This window comes from Folsomia candida, unplaced genomic scaffold, assembly GCF_002217175.1.
Source record: "Folsomia candida strain VU population unplaced genomic scaffold, ASM221717v1 Fcan01_Sc003, whole genome shotgun sequence".
NCBI lineage: Eukaryota > Metazoa > Arthropoda > Collembola > Entomobryomorpha > Isotomidae > Folsomia > Folsomia candida.
Window position 1 is genome coordinate 14,030,102 of NW_019091195.1, and position 23,198 is coordinate 14,053,299.

General features: G+C 38.5%; 2 protein-coding genes and 1 long non-coding RNA gene across 6 annotated transcripts in view; 2 read left to right on the forward strand and 1 right to left on the reverse strand.

The window, feature by feature from the left end:
* Positions 1-1,654: 1,654 nt before the first annotated feature.
* On the reverse strand, positions 1,655-2,949 carry LOC118435058. The gene is made up of 6 exons (XM_035850168.1): positions 2,879-2,949; positions 2,716-2,798; positions 2,557-2,634; positions 2,317-2,473; positions 2,194-2,251; positions 1,655-2,113 (listed from the first exon to the last, which is right to left on the reverse strand). Exons 4-6 carry the CDS (start codon positions 2,471-2,473, stop codon positions 1,831-1,833), a joined length of 498 nt encoding a protein of 165 aa, XP_035706061.1. The 5' UTR covers positions 2,557-2,634; positions 2,716-2,798; positions 2,879-2,949; the 3' UTR covers positions 1,655-1,830.
* Positions 2,950-3,004: 55 nt separating this feature from the next.
* LOC118435059 lies at positions 3,005-3,746 on the forward strand. The gene is made up of 3 exons (XR_004834459.1): positions 3,005-3,054; positions 3,135-3,217; positions 3,302-3,746. It is a non-coding gene; the product is annotated as an uncharacterized LOC118435059 (long non-coding RNA).
* A 7,690-nt stretch (positions 3,747-11,436) lies between these two features.
* LOC118435065 (mucin-5AC-like) overlaps positions 11,437-23,198 on the forward strand; it is a 49,786-nt gene continuing 38,024 nt past the window's right edge. Inside the window, exons 1-4 of one of the 4 annotated variants that reach the window (XM_035850186.1) lie at positions 11,437-13,127; positions 13,252-13,782; positions 13,859-13,902; positions 15,012-15,149. The gene's annotated coding sequence lies outside the window, so the exon portion shown is untranslated. Of the gene's footprint in view, positions 13,128-13,251; positions 13,903-15,011; positions 15,150-23,198 lie in introns of all 4 variants that reach the window. The other 3 variants (XM_035850187.1, XM_035850184.1, XM_035850185.1) reach the window with 3 other exon arrangements.

Genomic DNA, 23,198 nt, shown 5'->3' on the forward strand with positions numbered 1-23,198 from the left:
GAGATGCAGACAACATGCATTCCATCCCAACTACGAACCCACAAAGAAAGTTCTTCATTCCTTACACAAACATGAAACACAAATCTTGAGATCATCTTAATCCTAATTTATCCAGTGGAGAGGAAATAAATCCTGTTTTCAAAGTCACACAAGCGCCCTCGTGCCGCTTTTCTCGTAAAATAAAGATATATTTATATACTTACTCCTTGTACCTGCGGTGGGTTGGTTTCATTGCATGCTTTTGCCAACATTTTGGCGGAATGGTTGCTATTAATTCAGTGGTAAAATTACCCGGAAAGGTGACAAGGCTGACAGTCAGTGAAATAGCTCTTGAACAATAACCTCTTTGATTTTATGGGATAGATTTACGAAGCCATCGCTCGTGCTAAAGTATATATTTCCCTGCCATAATAGGAAGCGGATTGAACAAGCCAGTAGCTGTATTTCTTGAGCAGTATACTCGTAGGTAGGTTGGATCACCTCAAAAAGATGGTTTCACTCGTCAAGATGTATGAGACAAAAGTCCTGAAGTCGCAAATATGCCGTATTGGGAGAATATTATGGCCACAGGCATTCCAACGTAAGCTTAACGTGAAGTGACAAATTCCAGGAGGATGACTAAGCTAAAATAAGTGGCCGCAATAAAGTGTGGTGGTGCTGAGCTATAGATGGAATCCCAATTCATTTCAACATTTATTCAGAGCCTACGTCGTCTAACCATTTTCTTTCACTTACTTTCCTTCCCCAGATCAAGCTCACTTTTACACCCTCTGGATCCTTTATTCATCGTCCAAGTGCAGTGCTTCATTTCCTGAGGGACTGTCTACCTGACAAATCGACATTGATAGGCATCAATTCGACATACATAACATAACGCCGTAAAGTACAACTGGCTGTGCCTCCAGAAATAAGAATTGGACGAGCGTGCATGTGAGGAGAGGACAGAAATGGAAATTCTCACAGTCGAGTTGAATGGGATGGATCCCAGTGGCCTCGTATGAATCGTAACGTGTCGCATCCGTTTTGTTAGAAGAAAACATGGACCATCGTAAAATGTTACGTGAGATGTGATGAAATGGCTGCAAGTGTGAAGAGGGCCAATATATTTATCGACATGTTTCAGTCGTTGGTCGTGGTTTTGTCCATAAATTGCAAACAAGATGAGGTGGATCACAGAAGCAGGCAAGAAGGGAGGCAGCAGAGGAGATGAAATCCCTTTATTTACTTTGTTGTTATCTCTCTATTTGTTGTTCCTCTGTATTTAGGAGAATTGACACGGAATTGAAAAGTACTTATGAAATAAGAGGAGATGATAGCATGTTTCCTACAAACGATGAATTGACAGTTAATGAAGACACAGTTAAAATTGTTCCAATAAAATCAGAAAAACTTATTCAAGCTTCAAACGGGAAACAACGATTCTCTGATCTCTCAAGCGACATTCGAGTCAATAATTTAATGGAAAATTCTCAACAGGCAAGAGTGCGTGCCTTGTTTGACCCAGAAGAGGTTGAAATCTTTGAAGTTTAAATAAGACTCTAAAACACAATCATCATCAATAAGTGGAATTACTGCACAAAAATAAATAATGAATGCTCATGTATTTTTTTCCGTAGATTATTAACGTTTCTAGTTTATACAACACAGATATAAAACGCATTCTACAATAATAACAATAAAATATGTATAATATTATTGAACACATTTGAAGAAATAAAATATCTCTGCCGTACAACTAAGTATGTTTAAAATTGGTCCACTGCGACATTCAAGATGATAACAACTACGTCGATCGATATAGCAAAAACAAAAGATTTAAATATATTTTAACTAAACTAATTTTAAGGACGGATCTTTACGATGATTTTGTAAATTTGTTCTTAAACTAAGTAGTCCACTTTCAATAAGACCGGTAGCATTTTTTCTAACCCATGGTGACATCATTATTATGAGTAGGTGGGGTAGGCATAACAAAACCTGGCTTCCACCCTGCGAATGGAGGCTTGAAAGCAGCGGCAGAAGTAGTGGCAGTAGTAGCAGAGTCCTCTTTTTTTTTTTCTTTAAAAATTCTGCCTTCTTGGCAGAAGCCTCTTCTTCTTGATATTTGCATTCACTGTAAAAGAAGCAAATTAAATTAGAGCTAATAGAGAAAGTATAGTTATCAGTTTAATCATGAAATATGTAATTCGTTACCTTCCGTAATGTCCTTTCTCCTTACAGCGCCAACATCGCTGGTTCTTCTTGTTCTTGGCTAAAATTAAATAATAATAAAATTAAAAACTGGTATCCCTTTGCATTTTATAATATGGAACTTACCCTTAACGTTTCCACCACCACCACCGCGCTTCCCACCACCACCACCGCGCTTCCCATCACCGCCACGATTTCCACCACTACTGCCTGGAACGCTCAAAGTAAATGGACTCCCGAAAGGGAGTCCACTCACCGTAACCTGATGGTTATACTTTCCCATCTGTAAATTTAAAAATAATATAAAAACTTTGCTAACCTAGCTTTAATTTGATTTATTTCAATAAATATTGTAAAAATACTTACCTTCAACGAAAACAATGCGAAAAATCGACGAAAGACGACGAAAGACGACGACCGGTGGAAGAACTGTGGATGATCAACCTATACAACCATTAATTTATGAATATGCTTTGCTAACCTAGCTTTACTTTTACTTTGATAATTAAATCTAAAACTACTTACCAAACAGCTGAAGACAGCAGACGACCAACTATTACGATGATGACGATGATTATGAGAGGAGAAGAAAATAGTTATGAATTGCACTAAAAAATAAATGAATTAATATTATTTATTATTATTTGGGGCTTATCAATGATGAAATTATTAATTATTTAAAAATTACCGAATTTCTTCAGGAGAGAGAGTGTTCCACCCTGTATGTTTGACGAGAGAGAAGTAAGTGAGCGGGCAGCAGTGGTGGTGGTGGCACTCAAGTCAACGTTTTGACTGCTGCCCGCTCACTTACTTCTCTCTCGTCAAACATACAGGGTGGAACACTCTCTCTCCTGAAGAAATTCGGTAATTTTTAAATAATTAATAATTTCATCATTGATAAGCCCCAAATAATAATAAATAATATTAATTCATTTATTTTTTAGTGCAATTCATAACTATTTTCTTCTCCTCTCATAATCATCGTCATCATCGTAATAGTTGGTCGTCTGCTGTCTTCAGCTGTTTGGTAAGTAGTTTTTTAGATTTAATTAATAAAAGTAATAATAAAGCTAGGTTAGCAAAGCATATTCATAAATTAATGGTTGTATAGGTTGATCATCCACAGTTCTTCCACCGGTCGTCGTTTTCCATCGATTTTTCGCATTGTCTCCTTCCCTCCTTGAAGGTAAATATTTTTCTACGATCTTTATTGACGCATTCAAATTAAAGCTACGTTAGAAAGTAATACTATTTTGTATTGGTTTGTTACTAATCGGGATTGCAGGATTATCTTTTCGACGTCCAGTCAAGATCGTCTTCGTTTTCCTTCGATTTTTCATTTTCTTCTCCGTGGCGATTGGTCTAGGTATATTTGAACTTATAAATTACAACAAAACTAGGTTAGCAAAGTAATTAAACTATAATTTGTGTGATTTGCAGGGAATATTCGTCATCTTTTTTGTCCATCGTCCATCGTCGGCTTCGTTTTAGATTTATGTATTTATATTTTTATTACATTAGTTTTATTCATTACATATTAAAATAATTGCTATTGTGCGATTATAAATAAATAATTGCTATTGTGCGATTATAAATAAATAATTGCTATTGTGCGATTATCAATAAATAATTGCTATTGTGCGATTATCAATAAATAATTGCTTTGTACGATTAATGAAAATTATAAAATGTCTCAAATTCTACATTACCATTCCTGGAATGCTGAAGGCATCAACGAAAAAAAAATTACAAAGATGATGCCTCATTGGAATGATAGCCACCTGATTTTTATTCAGGAAAGTATGCTTCAAGAGAAGGACGAACAGAAAATAGCTGATTTTGTAAAACAGCAGTATGGATATGAGTCCATTTTTCATTCATCTGTCAAGTGGAACTCAGACCCTTCAAGATCGAGCTATGGTGTCTGTTTATTTTATAAAAACGTCAAAGTCGAACATCTGACGCTTACTTCATCAAATCCTAACAAGCCAGTAAATCCTGAAAGGCTGATGATGGTGGAGGTGGATTGTGATTTGCTTGATAAAGCGATATTGTTTTTCAATTTGTATTTCCCATCAAACAATAAAAGTCTTCCAACAAGACCAGCTGAACAGCAAAAATGGTTAAAAACAATTGAAGTTTTATGTAGAAAATATAAAGACGAACATTGTATTTGGCTTGGAGATATGAATATGCAAAAATTAAAGCCCAACACGAACCCAGACAGAAGGTCCAAGTTGTTTGGCCAACTACAGAAAATCATAAAGAAGTATGGTTTTCGAAATGTTGCAGATAAGCTGTGGAAACCAAATGTATTTACATGGCATGCTCCACATAATTCTAACAAGGTGAATCACATCACATCCACTTTGGACTATGTAATCACATCGAAGTCCATGCAAGACCTTCACCAGACTTTTCTTCCTTTGTATGACATGGATTTGAGTCTTAGTGACCATGTAGATATAAAGTGTAGCAATAAAATTGCTACAGCTCATGATCTGGCCATGCCATTTCTAAAAAGAATCGTCTTGCACCCTCCAATTATCATCAACGACAAAGTTGTTCAGCTCGAGTGTGCCAAGTGTGGATATAAACCCACCGGCAAATTTACAGTTGCCCGAGGCAACTTAAACAAGCACGTTGCTAAATGCAATGGCCCTCCTCAAACAGTATGCATTGTGTGCAAAAATGATTTTGGACGCCCTGGTACTTTAGCACGCCATATAGCGATGAACCAATGTCCAGGGGCGCCATATGTGACAATTTGTGTAGACTGTGGCCACGATTTCAAGCGTCTTTCAAAACTTAACATACACAGAAACAGGGGTTGCAAAGACAAAAATTTTGTGTGCCCAAAGTGTAACAAAGAATGTGGCCATATAGGTTCTTTGGCCAATCACATAAAAGCATGTTCCATGTGAAACCTTTTGTCTGTGAAGATTCCGAAGGGCTGCTCAACTATGTTAGAAGCAGGGGTTAATTATATTTACTTTTGTCTGTAAGCTTTGATGAAAATACGTTGTTCAAAATAAATAATTTAACTTTATAAAATGATGTTTACTTATGAAATCATCCATTTTTTGTCTTTGATTAAGATTTCTGTCACATTTAATACACACATGGATAAAAGTACGTAGTTGCAAATGTACAATCTTTAAACCTTGTTATCACAAACAAATTCTCAAAGCAGCAATACATAATCATGATTATTTCTTCCCAATATGTACCTGTTAAAAGTTACTTGTGAAAGTTAAATTGTTGCAAATATACATAAACTCGTAGTTTGTATTAATTAACCTCAAGAAAGCTAAGTAAGTTGAATCAATATCCTGCCATTCATTTGAAATGGAACTTGTAAAACTGTGTTTGAGTGGAGAATCTGGTACGACATATTTTTCACTTTGCTATATTTTTTTCGTTGAAGCATTACATATTTTTACCCGTATTATTATTCTTTTACAGGATACCTGATGGCCAAGGGTCTTCAACTCTATCATTCATTTGCCTATAGAGTTGAGACGTTCGAAGGATTTATTTGACTTTATAAAATCTCAATGTCGTGTAAATAGTTATGGGCTCATCATAACTCAGCGCCTGAGACGAGCGCAATAAGCAAAGGAAACTCTGGAATAATTGGACTAGATAAGCCCTGGTGAATGTCCTGAATCACGTTCACTCAAATCTTAAAACAACAATACATACCAGATCCTGAATAACAGACATAAGATTTATTGTTTGCTAACATTGTTTTCAATTTCTGCAAAAATTGTTTCAATAATCTGAGAAAATTACTATTTGAATTGTGTCCCAAAATCAACTGAATGCAGGCCCAGCATCACTTTACTACGGGTTGACAATCCAGTCTGGATAATCTTTGAAATCATCTTTCATTGTAATTTGAATTTTTTAGAGACTTTAATAAATATTTTCGATATGAAGCCACTACTGCCTCGTGGACATTCTTGCTGTTTCTGACTTCCAAGATTGGATCTCATCGTTTCTGTCTTGTCAGCAGTCGAATACTTGTGTAGGGAAGGACGTTGGATGTGTGAGAAATTCCCAGTTGGGTTGGTTTCTAAGAAGAAATTTTACGGATGAAAATATCTGTACGAAAAATTGTTGAGGCGAGTGCTTGGCAAAGAAATGGGGGAAACTCGTTGAGCCGACCTTACAACAATTCTATCAATATAATAAGAGGCTTCAGAGCGTCGGAAGGAAGGTCGTCCATCTTCAGCCCCATCAGAATCGAGATGGATGATGTGACTGTCAACACTCACACGGAATCCTATGAATGAATGAGAACAGTAAATGCTGATATTTTTCTATCTCTGCAAACATTCAGAAAAATGATCCAGTAATTTTTATATCTATTGGGTAAAAAATTGCGAGAATTGTTCTGTAAGTTCGGTATAATTGATCCAGACAATTTTGAAGTAATAAAATTAAAGGTCATAATTATAACAAACGGTCTTCCGGTTAATATTGGTTCCTTATAACATAAAGAAAGTAATTAGGAACCCTAAAAATTCAGAAAATTAACAAAAATTACATGTCTGATGTTTGTGATTAATGGAGATGTAAACTTCCAGAAAGAATACCCGTTTCTCAGAAACGCATCGGTGCTCTTCAGCTTCCTCCATCGAAACTGAATATCAGAAAATGCAGGAGTGAAAGTTTTCTCTCAACAAACTTTTCTCGTTGAGACCCAGACATCCAACTGTTTTAGTGCATTAAGGAATCACTTGATCCAGGTATGATGACCCGACCCGCTACTTCAGACAAGTGGTGCTCAAGATCATGGTGATTCCAAAAAACAAAGTTTTAAAAAGCTGTGTACTTTCACCAGCCGCTTTTTATTGCTGGTTGCACCTGCCAACTTCCCACATGAATTCAATGACTTTGAATTTCCTCTAAATTCATACCGAATTAATTCACATGTGCTGTGGATGCACATATATTTCTCATGCTCATTGTAATTTAATGTTTAAAATGGTAATACATGAACCAATTACGTTGCACAAGACGATGCACGATTAGATAAACTTTCTTTCTATAAAGAGTTGCATACCTCGCATAACTCAATGAAAGTCGTTTCAGGATCAAAACTGAAGCAAGAGAATCACTAAGCAGCACAACAATGTGCGACTTAGTGAGCGGAATGATGGGGAAGTGCGGCGTAAGGGAAGAAGAGGGTCAGGATGAGACGAGACTTTCTCCTCCCATTGCAGAGAGGAGAAGGTAAACGGAAGAGCATCACATTACAAGTACACAGATAGCCTGGTTGGAGACCGGAATAAAAATTGTAAAATTCTCCAGAGACTTGGGAAGTGGGAAGATAAGGACGATAAGGGAAAAAAGCCCCAGAGAAAAAAATAACTATATTTCTTACACGCACGTTGCCTCACTTGAACCCACTCTGTGCGCTGATGATGGGCTACTTCCACCAGAAATGGTCTTTATAAATAGCTTCCCTCTCACCCAACTAAAACTTTCCAGCCGACAACCACCAACTCCTAAGGCGTGCATGATATCAAATCCCTCTCGACCATCGCCGCCGCAGTCATCTCCCAGAGTGAGAAGTGCCTTCTTGAATTGTGAGACCTGCTGCATTCATTTTACACCCACAACTTTCTCATCCTCCGAGTTATGCCTCACTTGGCTAATCCACTTTACACACGGCTAAATGGTGGCTGCGTATGGAAGAACAGATATTTCTTTATGATGACAGCTCCTGGTTGGATACTCAAAATTTGCAGAATGGAATAATTATATACTACTCGGAACAAAAATACTTTTCGCGGAATTTTTTTATGGGGATTGATCTCGAAAAAGATAGTTGGCCAATAAGAAGCTGTCAAAATAATCAAATTGATCACCCCTAAATTAGAGTTATTCAACATTTCCCCTTTTCCAATTCCAATTTTCACTTGGACGCGTCCCCTCCAAATTGGAAAAAAATGAAATAAATACAAATAAGACAAGTTCCGGGTGCGGACTTCCTTTCTTTGAAAAAATATTCACCCTCAAGAAAACTCATCTTGTCTGTGCCATACATAACATGAAGCTGTTTAAGAGAGTGTGAGCACGTAACATAAAAAGTCCGGTTTCCCATTATACATGTACTCGTCTTTCCCAGTATTGCTCTAAAAATGCGCATATTACTTGCATGCAGACCAATTTTGTAATTAAATCAATGAAGAACTACTGGCTGGTCTGCTGCATCACTGGAGGTTGAATAAATGTGTAATATAAAAGTAAAATTTCATACATACGTATGTCAAATTGTAAATCAGTCAATGTGCGGGTGCATGAGCTGCACATTGTTCTCAAAGTTTCGTATTGCTGAATAAAATGTACAATTTATATGAACAACTTTAAACTACGCTTACACATGTATGAAGATGAATGTGAAATATTGGCGAGTCATATCGATATTTTATTCAACTCTTCAGTGCTTCACGTGACTTTAGCTGAAGTAGAATACATGTTCCCGATTTAAATTAAAGTTGAGCGAATACAGATATATTCAAATAGCCAACGAGGAGCGTTAAAATGTGAAAATTTTCGTTGCGTAGAAAATATTTTATGTCGTGATGATTCTACATTTCAGAAGTTACCGACACTTTAGCATGTGTACAATAGAAGGGACTATAGCCGTTCACAATTTAAAAGTAAAAGCAAGCGGGATACAAAAGATTGCAATGCATCTGACCATCCATGCCCCATCTGCTTTTTGCTTATTCCTTCGATCGAAACAGAGGATTGTGGACTTTCAAGATTACCAAAAAAACGAGAAATCCTCAGTCTTCCAATTCAGCGCTTCTTCAGTTTTCCGTGCCACTAACAATATGTAACAATGCAGGATAACTTCATGTTTTGGGTAGTTGGCAGAGAAGTATCGTCGTCTTTGGCTTTCTCGCAGCTCGCTCCAGAAAAGTCTACAATACGTGCACTCTGTAAACTCTGAACTGACTTTTACTATGAACTTTGGTTTATTTTAAAGTCCTCAAAATCAAATGCGGCCGTTTTCTCGAACCGAATCGTTGCATCGGTGGACTGTCAATGCCTTCTGATTCTATTTTGTTCCTCGTATTTACTCAACACTAGACAGACAACAAAGAACAAAGGCAACCAAAATAGACTTTGGGACTTTCATTTCGCTGTTATTGAATGAATTGAAAGTTGGTTCGACTTGTGAAGATTTCGTTTGATTGTCGTCTAGAGCTGAATCCAATTGTATTTCGTTATCTTTCGGATGCATCTCCTTGTCAGCCAGCGCCAACAGATTGAAGCCCATGCAATGCAACAACAGGAAGAAGAGTGAAAGTTGAAAGAGTTTCACCCGCACTGCTCGACTCCTCTTGTGGCATAATCAAGGAAGGAACATGTGCTGCGGCTTCTCATTTAAATCTGCATACAAAATTCATTTGACTACCAAATACTACGAGAGAGAACGAGAATCTGATTCTTGATTATCATGCGTTTTGTACTCATAGTGCATATTTAGTTATAATAAGAAATGTAGAATCTGCTGTTCAGTTCTTAGTTTTAAGCTGTAGTAAGCTGCTGAATATGAGACTTGTTTCATTATGCGAAAGGCTCTGTTCGCATGAATAACTGCATTTTCCCTTTGCCTAAGAAATTTTCAAAAGATGTACTAATTAATTTCGTCTTGACCCTCAATTGGGCATCTGATGCTAGAATTTTTACGACTGGATTATACCGCTGTGGGGTCTGGGATATTAGCAAATCGTATACGTGCAGAATGGGAACCGCAAATTGGAGCTGGTGGTGGCTGTTGTGGAGAAGAAAAGAATTTCGTTGAGTAAAGAAAGCTGTAGAGAAGAGGGTGGATGGATGAGATCGAAATGTGGATCTTGGCAGCAATAAGAAGTAAAAGCGTACATTTTCCCTTCTGGTTCGTCCTCCTCCTTCTTCTTTCTCCGTGAGTGAGTGTGTGGTGGTCATATTACAACTTCTGGGCGATAAGAATACCAACCCACTAACACGAGGTAAATAAATCATTTCCACATATTTCGGATTTCACACTGCATTCACATTTCATTTATTTTTTGACACTCCACGTGAGACTTTCTCTCGCGCCACACTACGTCGCCTTTGTAACAAGCATTATTTCAACGGCTCATTAGAAATTGTAACCCTCGTAAACCATCAGTTGATTAAGGCTAACAGAAACACAGGTATGTATAAATAACTTGTACGTAAGTTCAGAGATTTGTAAAAATGGGTAAATGTAATAAATATAGACGTCCTATTTTTAATGTCAAATTATGAAGAATGATCTCGTCTCAAGGAAATAATTAATGTCGTAAAATGCTCGTGGCAAGCCCATTCTTTTCCAAATCATCTCTTCCATATTTTCAATGTCAGATGTCAACAACTAAGTAAAAATAATGGGAGAGGAGCTAATCATTGGCGAAGGTCATTAATAGACTATTAATCTTTGGCTCACCAAATCCACCACCAACCATTCAATTTCCTCCTTGGCACTTTCAACGTTATAACTTTTATCCTTCAGCCAGTCACATTGGAGACCATTCTGAACCACTGTCTTTGTAGTTTGTCTGACCTCTTGGAACAAACGAATTGTGACCATCAAAGCCACGACTTGAGTGGGAGCTCGAGAGTATGTAGTCGAGAGTATATTTACAAATCCTCTGTTGAAGACAAGACAACTATCCAAGCATTAAATTAACGTAACGACAGGCCCAAGACAAACGGCTATTTGAGAGAGATTCAAAATCCTCTTGAAGAACATGAGAACAAGCTTTGCAAAAATTCAAACGCATTTTCTCGAGCCCTCGCTTCTCGTAGATAGTAAGTACCACGCTTGTATTTATGTACTATGCATGTTACATACTCGTACATTCGTATGTATGTAGGAGCTAAAAAAAGTCTGGACATCCAACATCCATTATTTTATTCCTCCGGCATGCTCTTGGCTCTTGAATGTGCGGTCCCTTCACACAAAGAAATCTATCTCGTCTTGTCTTGGCCTCCAAGTAAACGGCCAAATCTTATTTGCAGGGAACTTTGGAACGAGACGAAACCAAAATCCATCCGAAAGGAAAGTTTGTTGGTGGAAATAAAAACAGTAAACTTGAAATTCAAAGGGGAGCGAGAAGAAGCCGGGATGCATGGAGTGGAGCGCATGTGTTGGTAGATTAAAAAACGGGTCGATGCTTGAAGCATGAAGTTACTCCACCGATTCGGTGTTTCCTTTCCATCCTACCCGCACCACCTCATTTTCAGTCTCTCGTTTCAGAGACACGGCCACGTTCTGCCATTCTCACACGTTTAGTCTCAGAGTCGTCTCACTGCTCCCTGCACCATAAAATAATAAAAAGTGATCATTATTGAGAGATTCTTTCACGAAATTTCCATTCATATCTATCCACTTATTGCACACATTGAGATATCAATTACTTACCTTTTCCCCGCTCCTTTCCCTCTCCAACCGGCTTCACTCTCCTCACATTTTATGCAAGACGGACGAGCAAAGTGTGTTCCCTGATACCGTACTCTGGGTTCCGGTCGTGTATGAAGTAACCCGGCAAGAGAAGAAAGGATTTTTTGCAGTGCGTGACCACAAACAAGGCATTCAACTGCGTAAAACTGTTCGATTTATTATACGGAACGAGGAGGGCGCTCGCCAAACCAATTTCTGCTATCTGCTCTGCTCATCAATTGCCATCAACGGCATTGGCCAATTGAGTTATAACGAGGAAGAAACATATTACTTCACTTGAGATTTATCAGACTTTGCTACATACGCAAGAGTGGGAATGAGAAATGGAATGGTGAAGATAAGAAAAATAGAACAAGAGGAGAAGTGAGATTGCAACATGACTTCATGAGACTACTTGTCAGCAAAAAGTCAAGAAATTGCCAAGTAATATTTTTATTATCATTTGTTGAAGGAGCTACCGAAACTCATCACGGCTTGTCTTGTCATCTCGTACATAAATATAGCTGGACTGTGCGCCCCCAGCTGCAGCATCTCAGGAACGGACTTTGTTTCGGTGAAGGCAAAAGTAAAGAGGCATTTTATGACTTCATCTCTTCTCTCTCTTCTTGGACAAGTTTTCGCAGAGAAAAGAACGCACGATTGACTGCAATGTCTCAGATATGACAGTGTATTCATAGTAACCGTCATAACTTGACTTGACTTTGGTTTGCGAATCGAGGACAAGCTCAACTCACAAAGCAAGAACCTTAGCCAACATTCCAGTGGACGAGTATGTACTATCGGGCAGTTCATTTGTGAGGTCTCATCCTTCCTTTCCAGACCATGTGGCTCTCTCTTTAGCCATTTCTTCTTGCGTTCACTCCAAATACACGAATTCAATTTCCAAGTTCATGAATATAAACGACTCATTCAGTCTCCATTGATGGACGTATTTTATATTCCAACCGATTCTTATCCAACAACTTATTGGCTGTGCCAGTGAATGGGCTGCAGGAGTTAAGCAGGATGTCATTATCATGAGTTCCTATTTACTATACCTGCCCACGCTATTGTTCTGAAAGAAATCGCAAATGGGTTCCCCAATAGCGAATAATGTGCACTGAAAGACGGCAAATTGGACAAACTTTTGCAATCTGAATTTGTGCAAGATTGTGTGTCCGATCCTGACGGACGTTTGTGTCCAATCTGAAACTTGCTTCTACCTGAAATAAATATGTCAGAATTTTTATGAAATAAGGGAGCTCGTGTCAATCTTGTTCGAGGAAAAGGAGGGGATAGCTCCTGTCCGGTCATTTATTGTCGATTTCGATATTGATCTTGAGTTAGCGTCTTATTGAACTCCCCCACTGCCTGAACCAACTCTCGCACAGACTTGCTGGTGGACTGGATGGATGTGAATTGAGTGGATGGGCTCCAGTTATAAAAATACACAACAAAGCTGAAGGTACGTGACTTTACTATAAAATTCTGAAGGAGGTACAGAAACTTGGATTGACCACATATTATATGCATGTACATTCGCTGAAGGGAATGGGCGACGTCTAGAATAATTTTTCTGTCCCATTCAGAATCCAACATTGCCTTGACTTGACAAAGTCAGTAAGTAAGCATCTCGACTTAACAAGAAGCAATTAATTCAATCACTGCAATCGAGTTAGATGCGTCGGATGAGAAACTGAAAGCGGTTTTCAATTCTCATAAATTAAGAGAAACTCTCAGGAGAATTGGACATCCCATTCAACATTCGTACATTATCTTGTGTTATATTTCGTTCCTTCGCTCACTGGTGAATTGTGAAAAATAAATGTAACAAAAGCTTGAGAAAGTGGACGATAAATTTTCTCGGATAAAAGATCCGAACTACCGATTCTCGTATCGGAACAAAATTGTCACCTACGGTGAGCAGGGCCTGCATACTGCCACAGACTCTTCCTTCCTTGGCGTGTGCTTCTGAATAAAGGGAGTGCATTAGCGATTCCGTCTGACGGAGAGAGGTGGGAACCTAGCGTTGGATCCTACATAAAGTGAAAGTGCGATTACACTTCCTCTCTCACCTCGTGCCATTGTACTTACGGACCTCATTCTACTTGGCTAACCAGGTAAATATTATATACCTACGAGCTTTGGTGCGTTGAGTGGCAAACAACTTGGCACAGTGAGACTCATTTTATTAAGGGAAAAGAAAGCGACGCTGGAGTGAGCAGATTTCCCGTGGATTGGTGAGTTTACGCATAGAGCTAGTTTTAGCATGTCGTTCTTCCTCTTTTCGGTCCAGCCTAATATACAGCATTATCCTCCTCCTTCCGTGCTTTATAGCTGTGCCTATCCTCAAGCCCTCTTTTATGAAAGTGCACTATTGTAGGCACCAATAAGAGAATCATTTTCCTTAAAGGCAACGGACAACTTATATCTTTCTCCAGGCAAACGGTGTGTTTTGCTTCTGCTGCTATGCGTATGTTTTGGTAGAATTATGGAAGGTGAGAGAGCGGTCATTATTGTTATCTCAAATTGAGCTGGACAAGCAAAGTTGGACAAAATAATGGATGAGGACTCACGGAAGTTGAGTTGACGGCAAGAAAGGATAGTTGGGCACAGAGTCATTACATCCAAGTCGTCACCTGTCTCTGCCATTCAGTAAGGTTTTAGACGTCAAGTTGACGCTTCATTTATCCTCATCATTGATGATTGTTGTGACTTCAGGGAGGGTCACCCTTAAAGAGTCGCAAAACCCCATTTTCTGTTGATTTTCTAATATATCTAGTGAATGAAAGCTTAAAAGTTTGCAAAACAAGTAGAAAATGAAACAGGGTTTGCTACCTCGTAAAATATTAATCCATTAATTTAAATGTTTTGCTATTCATTTAGAGCTCAGTTGCAAAAATATTTGTATGGAACCTATGTAGAACGCACTAAACAAAAGTCCATATTTACATATGTACATTCGTACATATTCGCATGCATGTAAGTATGTACATAAAACTGTTCCATCACTTCACTCCATTACTCACAATCTCTTGCGACCAAGACGAATAAAAACTTTCCTTTTGCAAATCAGCTTTGCTTTTTGCTTACATAATGTAGCAGGAGTAATGGAGGAAGGATGAAATGAAAGTGTTGGATTTTTAATGGCCAAGAAGTGAACCAAACTCTTTTCACTTCATCCCACATTGCGAGTGAGTGAGGTTGCGAAATAAAGTGCACTGTCAGTCAGTCTCCTGCCGACCCTTATAACCACCATATAGATGCTTGTAGCCTATAAATTCCTTCCGTAACCTCATCCCAGTCTCACTACCAGGACAAGAAATGAAAGCTTTTCTCCTGAATTTAGCAGATGCGGATGGAACAACTTTGTCCGTCTCCAGAATCGACCTTTACTCTCCAAGGTGAGATAGAAGAAACGGGAACGCACATTTATTAAGTTGGATTGGAGTGGGACCCATACAGAGGACGACGCCTCCTTCACAAGGTGAGGCTCAATTTTTCAATTTGGTCTCACCCACTCGGAGAAAATTGATTACAACTATCTCTCGCGTGGAACTGTATCATGGCGTTAATGCAATAACACACACAACAAAATGTTCAAAGTAATCTAATCAGGAGGCTATAAATATGGCAATATAGGAAACAAAACTTTTAATGAACCTTTGAAAACGTAATTGAGTTTGTATCATCTCCGAGAGTGAGAGCGTGGTCCCCGAGCATTTGGACGAAGGAGGAGCAAGTATTATCAGACAGATAAATAAGATTGGATTAATCTTAAGTGTAGTTGTTTGCATTGCAGGGGTGCTTCATTAAGCGCTCGCCAGTGCTCTTTGTATTGGCATCGCTGTGTCCTGTAGTCCTCCCTGGTGACGGTAGTTTCAAGATCTGCTCTGATTTATCAGAGTCAAATAAGAGCAACTTAAATGTTCAGTTCACTTGGTCGGAAAGTTGGAAACAGATTGAATTGGAATTGGTCGCTGGGATAAATTAAATTACCGACTCAGAGTATACGATGGACCTTCCTCTTTCATCTTCCTTTACAACACAAGAGTTTATCATCTTGACTTAAATTACATCCACAACTCTGCAGCACAGCGTACTTGCACACATATTTAGTTAGTTAGTTGTATGCTTAAAGTTTGGCAAAACATCCACAAGGATAAACCATTACTACCTACGATATAAGTACATAGGTAATGGCTTATCGTCGTTCCCCCACAAGTCTAATGTAATACAAACAATGCAGCCTACGAGCACGCTGTTTCCTTCAATTTACTCTAAAATCTAAAAGTTCACTCATTACTACGCTTCCACAACGAGCACTGCCCGTCTTAATGTCCAATGTCAAGTAAGAATTCGAGCAGTGGTGGGGAGCCTAAGTGCACTCAAAAACACTTGTGATTGCCACTTTTAATAATAAATTGTTGGAGAAGACGGCACACTTGGCAAGAGTGGGGCATGTATTATGGTAAAATACGTACATACGATGGAAACTATAATTATAAGATTGTCTCACGCACAGATAGCGTTCGTCACGTTGAAGTTGAAGGATGAAATTGGATTGCGTTTATTTAGACGGTTGGGGACGAAGCAGAGGGAAGGTTCATTAAATGGATTTTTGAACCAGTGTTACAGCACAAGACGAGATTGGGAATTGAGATTCTATTTCAAAGGGAATTTCAGTTTATTTGGGCAACCTCAGTTAGGCAATTACATTTTGACACATGTACGAAAAATTTGAAGCAGTAAATCCTTTAACAATGGGTGATACTATATTGTCCATGGGAATTTATTCTTTCACAACAAGAAATGCAAAGCCGATGTTTCCAAATCTGAACCTGAATAATTTACTCCTTTCTCGGATTGTGAACTTTTTCTGCCGAAATCGTATTTTGATGGACCGAATAATTCATACAAATAATATTACTTGAATCCCATTCATTAAGCTGACCACCACCACGATCAGCCGTAATGATGATTGGATGATCGGGTCATTTCCTCTCGATTCCCACAATCTATCTGCCTTTTGCGTCATTATCACTGTTCCAAATTCATCCCAGGAACCTTTCACCCGGGTTATGTTTATAATTCAAATTACGACTCAATTTTCGTGATGGACCACGATTAGATTTGCGATCCATGGTGGAGACCCCGAGTAATGAGCTTCTAAATGCCTACATATGTATCCATCTGAACTGCATTGTCGGTTATCTCGTTTGACCACGGAACATGCACAATAATTCGAACCTTGTCTTTCATTGGATCCAGTCATGTCATGCTGATCCACCCAACGCGGATAAACTACAATCAGCTTGATACTTCATAAATAAATGGCATGAAAAGGACCCATCAGCATTAGCATTCTTTATTTTATTATAATGCGGGAGCCTTTAATCTCGTCAATCACGCGGCCCAAATTCATTTGGATGAAACAGAAATTGCAACATTCGTCTACCAATATTAAGTAAATGTGTTCAGTATGTATACATATGTAGTTTTGACATGATAAAGAGACCAAATATAACGGTGGTAGACCGAGGTTATTGTATAATTGGCACGAAAAAATTAATTTCACTGCAGTGGATTAGACACGACTAATCAAAATCCCCTGTAAAAGAGAAAGAAGACCGAATCAATGTACATACATAAATGTATAATATTTATTTCCTCGTCCGTACATGTTCTTGGTTCATTCTGGTTAATCAAGCAGACTTGGGAGAAGTCCATTTTATTTACGTTTCTGATAGTGTAGACATCATCTTGTCGTTCATCTAAAATCTTACTGGATGCCAAACAAATCATGATTTTAAATCAAAAGAATTGTCTAAATCAAGTTTTCTTGCCTCATTCGAGTAACTCTTCCTTGGAGCTTCAATTTACGCAATCACTTAAATATTCCAAATCCTACATTCATCAATCGAGTTGAAGATGCAAGAATACTTTTGTGCTTTCGTACAAACGGTGGATTCTGTGGAATACATAATTAGATTTCTCTGCTCGCTCGACATTGTTCCGTAATGGAGTTTACTTGAATTTTCAAGATTTCCAAGAAGAATCTTAGGAAACATTGAACGTAGCAAGTCATCCCAAACAAAAATAGAGAAAATTAACCAAATTAAGTTGCACTTTTCTATCCTCCTCTCAAATAATATCCAAGGAAGATTTACAAGTTGTGGCAGTTGACAGTTAGTTCCACTCTCCCCATTCAAGTGCCATTACAAGGAGAGATTGTGCTTTGCATAAAATCAACTAAATTTTGGTACAAATGCGATTTGTTGCTGCAAGGTCTTCTTGGAGAATGGTTGCATTTCGAAGAGGTTGCGTGTGTGCTGGGTGGGTGCTGCGAGTTTGGTGGTGGAAGGAAAGAAGGGTTGGCTGGTTTGTATGAGAGGAGAAAGAGGGAAATCATCATAATGAAAGTGACAGACAAGAAGGGGGCCCAGCAGCCAAAGTTTATGCCAAACGGAAGACTGTGCTATCGAATGACAAAGTGAAGTCGCAACGGGGTGATCATGATGTGAATCTTAATGGGCACGGTGAAGATTCTTCAAAGCACAGTGTGAATTTGTGATGCAAATCACACTGCTGAAATATACTGAATTGACTTCGATAATGCAGGGTGATCACTACATAAACCAGAAAAGAGCATATATTATTGCAATGTGTGGTTGCTTGGCTGATTACTGCGAGAGCTGGAGAACGGCTGGACGACGACGGAGAGCTAATTTAGAATGGGTTCCGTGCTATACACTCAATCCAATTGTTAAACGAATGAACCAAATGTCTCAACTTTGTTCGCAATAAAATGAGATTTTACGCCGGTAGTAAAAACTAAAACAAAGTTGTTCTCCTCTCAGCCTCTCATAAATTACTAACAAACCACAACCACATCCAACGTTTCTCGCATTAAGCTGAACAAGTTTGAAAGAAAATTATTGATGTTCTCATTCGCACGATGGAAGTTATTTCCCTCGTAAATTTAATCGGGCTACTTAACACTTTCTTTCAGCTCGTAATCAGCCCCCACCGTGTAAACCTCGACACAGACACCCAATCAAGTCTGCTGATATTAAAATGAATAAACTTTGCCAATTTCTCTGCTATGCACGGTATTTTTAGTAGAATTATTAAAATACGGGGTTTATAAAATCCATAAAATCACAAACTTTTGTGTACTCGACAACTTTTTCGCTATAAATATATTCAGCTAAAGTCGTCGAGAGTTGAATCGTAAACTCAACTTTCTTTTGTAATTAGTGAGCTGGAGCAAAGGGACTTTGAATTTCAAAGATGATTCCATCGTCAAAAGAAGACGAGACTTTTTATTCTGATTACGTTTAATCCTTTGTACTTTCATTCGTCAAAAGTCGAGTGGAAATGTTCTGCCGACTCTTTTCTTGTTCTTGAAAATTATCCAGCTGTTGTCTTTGAACTCGTGAACTCTCCGTGTTAATTACCCACCTTCATCTTCTCGTTCTGAGAATTATTTCCTTTGGCTGCACTAGATTTAACAGTCTAATGTAGAAATATAAACCCTAGACATTCTTTTGCAGAAAAACTAATGAGCAACCAGCACGGATTAGTTGCAGAGCCGTCTAGAACAGTTGACACTAGATGAAATTAAGCAACCCTCATCATTACTTCAAAGCAACGCTTATTTTACACCCCCTCATCATACTACAAAGAGAGCTGAAACTGAGAACCATTTGTCTCTCGTACATGCATACGTAATTGTGATGCTGGGTGAATTCACGTTCCTGATGAATCTACGCACTCGGTTACTTCATCCTATAACTCTTAATACGTACTCTGTTATTATGTAGACGAGAGGATATTTTAATTGGTTCTCCATACAACTAATTGCAATCAAAGCCCACGTTCATTCCCCATAATTACAGAATGGAATCAAATCAGGCATCATAAGACGCCATAAATAACTCAAATTTAAATTGAATCATGGTGAGGAGAAAGATGCGCAAGGCTGGAGGAGTGCAAGTCGAATTGTATGTCTCCAGTGTCTCGACTTAATTAACTCTGTCCCCAATTTTGGATCAAGGCTGTTATTCGTACGTCGACATGCACGACATTATGATATAGATATGACTCACTCATCCTTTATTCCCATATCTCTCGCAAGGAAGGTACGGCACAATGTCATTTGTTATGGAGAAATACCACGCGACCGTGGGTGGGTTATTAGTAAGTCAGTAGATTCATGTTTTATACGATAATCTCTTTCACTTAACCAGACAAGGTTGATGGTAAAATAGTGTTGTGCTGAAAGTTGGAATATTTAGTTGTCGGTCTCACAACTTGATTATAACAGATATGGTTCCCAGTTTTATTAAACTTTTGTTTCACGGCTTGAAAATGACGGCAACTTCATGAAATTCAGCATATTTAAGCGTTTTAATTATGTTTCTACAGCAAAAGTGCAAAGTTGTGTGACGTTCAAACCCATGGTCCAGATAATGTCCACCACGCGACAGGAAAATTCTAGCTTTCCTTCCTAGTTTTCCCATAGTCTTTTATTCACTCTTGAACAATTTCATTGAATGTTAATCTATCCTGACTAACTGAGTGACTTTGTGAAATAATCCTGAAGGCAAGTCGGGAACGATATAACCATTAAACACGTGGACGAAACGGAAGGAATTAAAGACCACGATAAAAGAATTATGGACGAAATGCAGTCCGTAATGGGGAAAGTAAAACAGTATCTGTATAAGAATCCCAACAACGAAGCGGCTTTACCTTGTCCTCGTGTTTATCGGGTGGCAAACCTCCGCACTGCGTCGGGATTTAATCCTCTCAAACAAGGAAAATCCATTTACCTTATCAGTTTGAATTACTAGACTCATTCACTAATCACTCTGGCTCAGCTAATTGCCACTGCAATGAGAAGTTCAGCTTTCTCCTACTTTGTGCACAACATTACAATTTCATCTGCCTAGTTTCTACACATTCTCCTCAGACAAGTTCAAAAGCGAAATACAAGATAACAAGTGGCATTGCAGACGGCAAGGAATCTTATTTACGCTGATGAGACATTCAAAAAGTTTAGTTTCGGAATGGTGACTATTATTATGTTTAAATATTGGAGAAAGCAAAAGGAAAACTCAGTAGTTGATGAGACATACATAAATATTCAAAGATGTTACAAAATACACACGTCTAAAGAAAATATGTAGTAATGGCAATATTTTCTTGAATATACAAATAAGTGCTAGTCCTACGGGCTTGTATTGGTGTTTAAATGTTACAAATATATTCAAATGTGTGAGGCTATTAGATATGTGGATGGCAATCCGCGAAATAAATTCTCCTCAGTGAATCGTCATGCTTATTTGCAACGAATGGTAAATAGTCCAAGTTAATATGCAAATATTTCTCATCTTGTGCAAAATTAGCACCGAAACTCTACTGAATCTTGTTAATTTGGGAGCTTTGTAAATCTCGCCTATCTTGCCAAGGAAAGAAGCCGCAACAGACCAGCTCTGTTATATTCTTAATTAAGCTTAGAGTCCATTTTTGTGAAATGTTGATGGCGTGTAATACGCAACATTTTTAAGCGTCTGGCGGGTACGTGAAACCGTGTAATCCAACAAGACAAAGCCCAAGTGCAATAAATGTTCTCTAGACGAAGATCTCATGTATGTATGTAAATTACTAAATTGCAAATCCCAGAAACAATTCCATGCTTTTTGTTCCCGCAACGAAATTAAACCACTATGTGCGTCCAAATTGAGCCAAATTCTCCTCCGGAGGTTGAGAATAAGTAGCTGCGATGTACTTGGTTGATTTCTTCTCGGAGGAAGGAAAGCGGGGGAGGAAGTCTCTCTGCCTGGATTCACCCGACATGAATTTGGTTTCTACTCTTTTAATAAAATGAAAAGTTTTAGTTTAGTTTTACGCACCAACGTTGGTGCAGGTCTGTAGATCTAGGGCTAAAGTTGACAATTACACTGCTCGTCGTCCATGGCTTAGCTCCCAGTAGTCAAGCCATACTTTAGCCTGGAATTAAGTTTAGCACTTCACTTGTTCTCCCATCTCCAGCAGCGGATATAATATTGTATAAACACAAGAATTCTTTGCAAATAAACGCTGGCTGCACTGCCACTTTGGTTTAAATCTCCTCAAAAGGACGCTATTCAACCCAAAATACTTTCTGTAGGATAGGGAACGAACGACGTATAAAGTGAACTGACTGACTACGAATGTCGCCGCAAAGTTTCTTTTCAGACGCGACTTTCAATTTAAGAAAAACATAAACTTGTGAGAAATGGGGAACAATAAAAAGTAAATCAAATGGCAAAACAGAGTTCATTTCTCTGCTTCAAAGAATACGAAGAGTTAGGTCTCCAAATACTGACTGAGAATTTGAGACTATTCAAATCATACCTTGCCTGAGCTTACTTTGGCTTAGATTAAAAACTAGCAGTGAATTGTATAGAGTTTGCAAGTATGTTTTCAGAAGAGGTGAAAGTAAGGTTCCCTGACTTTGCACCACATTTTCATTTTAATTCAACCACCTTGGGAGGAGAACAATTCAAATTTCAGTCATAAAAGTAATATCAAGGAATTTTCTCCTTCAAAGTGTGGGCTTTGAGAGCCCGTCACTATGCGATTTTATCGGCAAAAAATTACGACCAGGCGGAGCTCTTGCATAACAGAGGATCGAGCCGCATTCGATTCTCATTTTATTCAACCTTCAATTTGGGAACACAAACCAAACCAACGATTGAGAATTCCATTCATGTAAAACCACTTTTGATTTCAGGAGGCTTTTCCTCCTGGAATCCTAGAGAGAAAGTGATGGAGGAAATGGGGAAGCAATTTGGTGTAGGTACGTTCTGGCACCGCATGGTCCGTAAGCTGTAATAAATAGATCCATTTAGGAAAACTGTCCCTTATAGATTGGTTAAAGTAACAGGATTGAATAAAATCAAGTCAAGGTTGACATTATTTGAATTTGACAATTTTGTTGGTGTATATGTATCTCGACGTTAGCGTGGTAAAATTTATTTGTGGAATGCCGTTCGCATTATTATCCTTCTCCAACGAGTCTCGTCTGAGTGCAGGCTAGGGGAGAAACTTTCGATGCCACTGCTTTCAAATTTTGGTGAGTTTGTGAGATTTTCTCTCATTCGTCGAGAGGTATTCTTGTAATGCAATCAAATAAATGATGGCGAGGGTATTGGCTTCAACTAAATGGCCTAACTCAACATGAAATGCGAGGAGAGCCAAATTCACTACAGTGTAATAAATTGCAGCGGAGATGCATGGAATTTTTTTATCATCGCCACAGACTTGGGCATTGGATGCAGTTTTGGGCAGTAAAGGAGGGCATCGTCGTGATCGCCGTCTCATGAAGACCCCTGCGAGGATTTTCCTCCTAAATAGCAAAGATCCCATCCAATCCGTCTTCCAGTTCCTTCCTGTCCTGTGATTTAGTTGATTTACTTGGAATCATGATCAAGTTCAAGTTCATGGACAGCGTTTCAAAGGGAACGAAAGAAAACGAGCAAAGATC

Excerpts from the sequence above, each read along its gene's own strand:
- LOC118435058 (XM_035850168.1), bottom strand. The coding sequence starts at position 2,473 with ATGGGAAAGTATAACCATCAGGTTACGGTGAGTGGACTCCCTTTCGGG. Across the intron at positions 2,252-2,316 it reads TGGTGGTGGAAACGTTAAGG|CCAAGAACAAGAAGAACCAG; the intron begins GTAAGTTCCATA and ends ATTTAATTTTAG. Across the intron at positions 2,114-2,193 it reads GAGAAAGGACATTACGGAAG|TGAATGCAAATATCAAGAAG; the intron begins GTAACGAATTAC and ends CTTCTTTTACAG.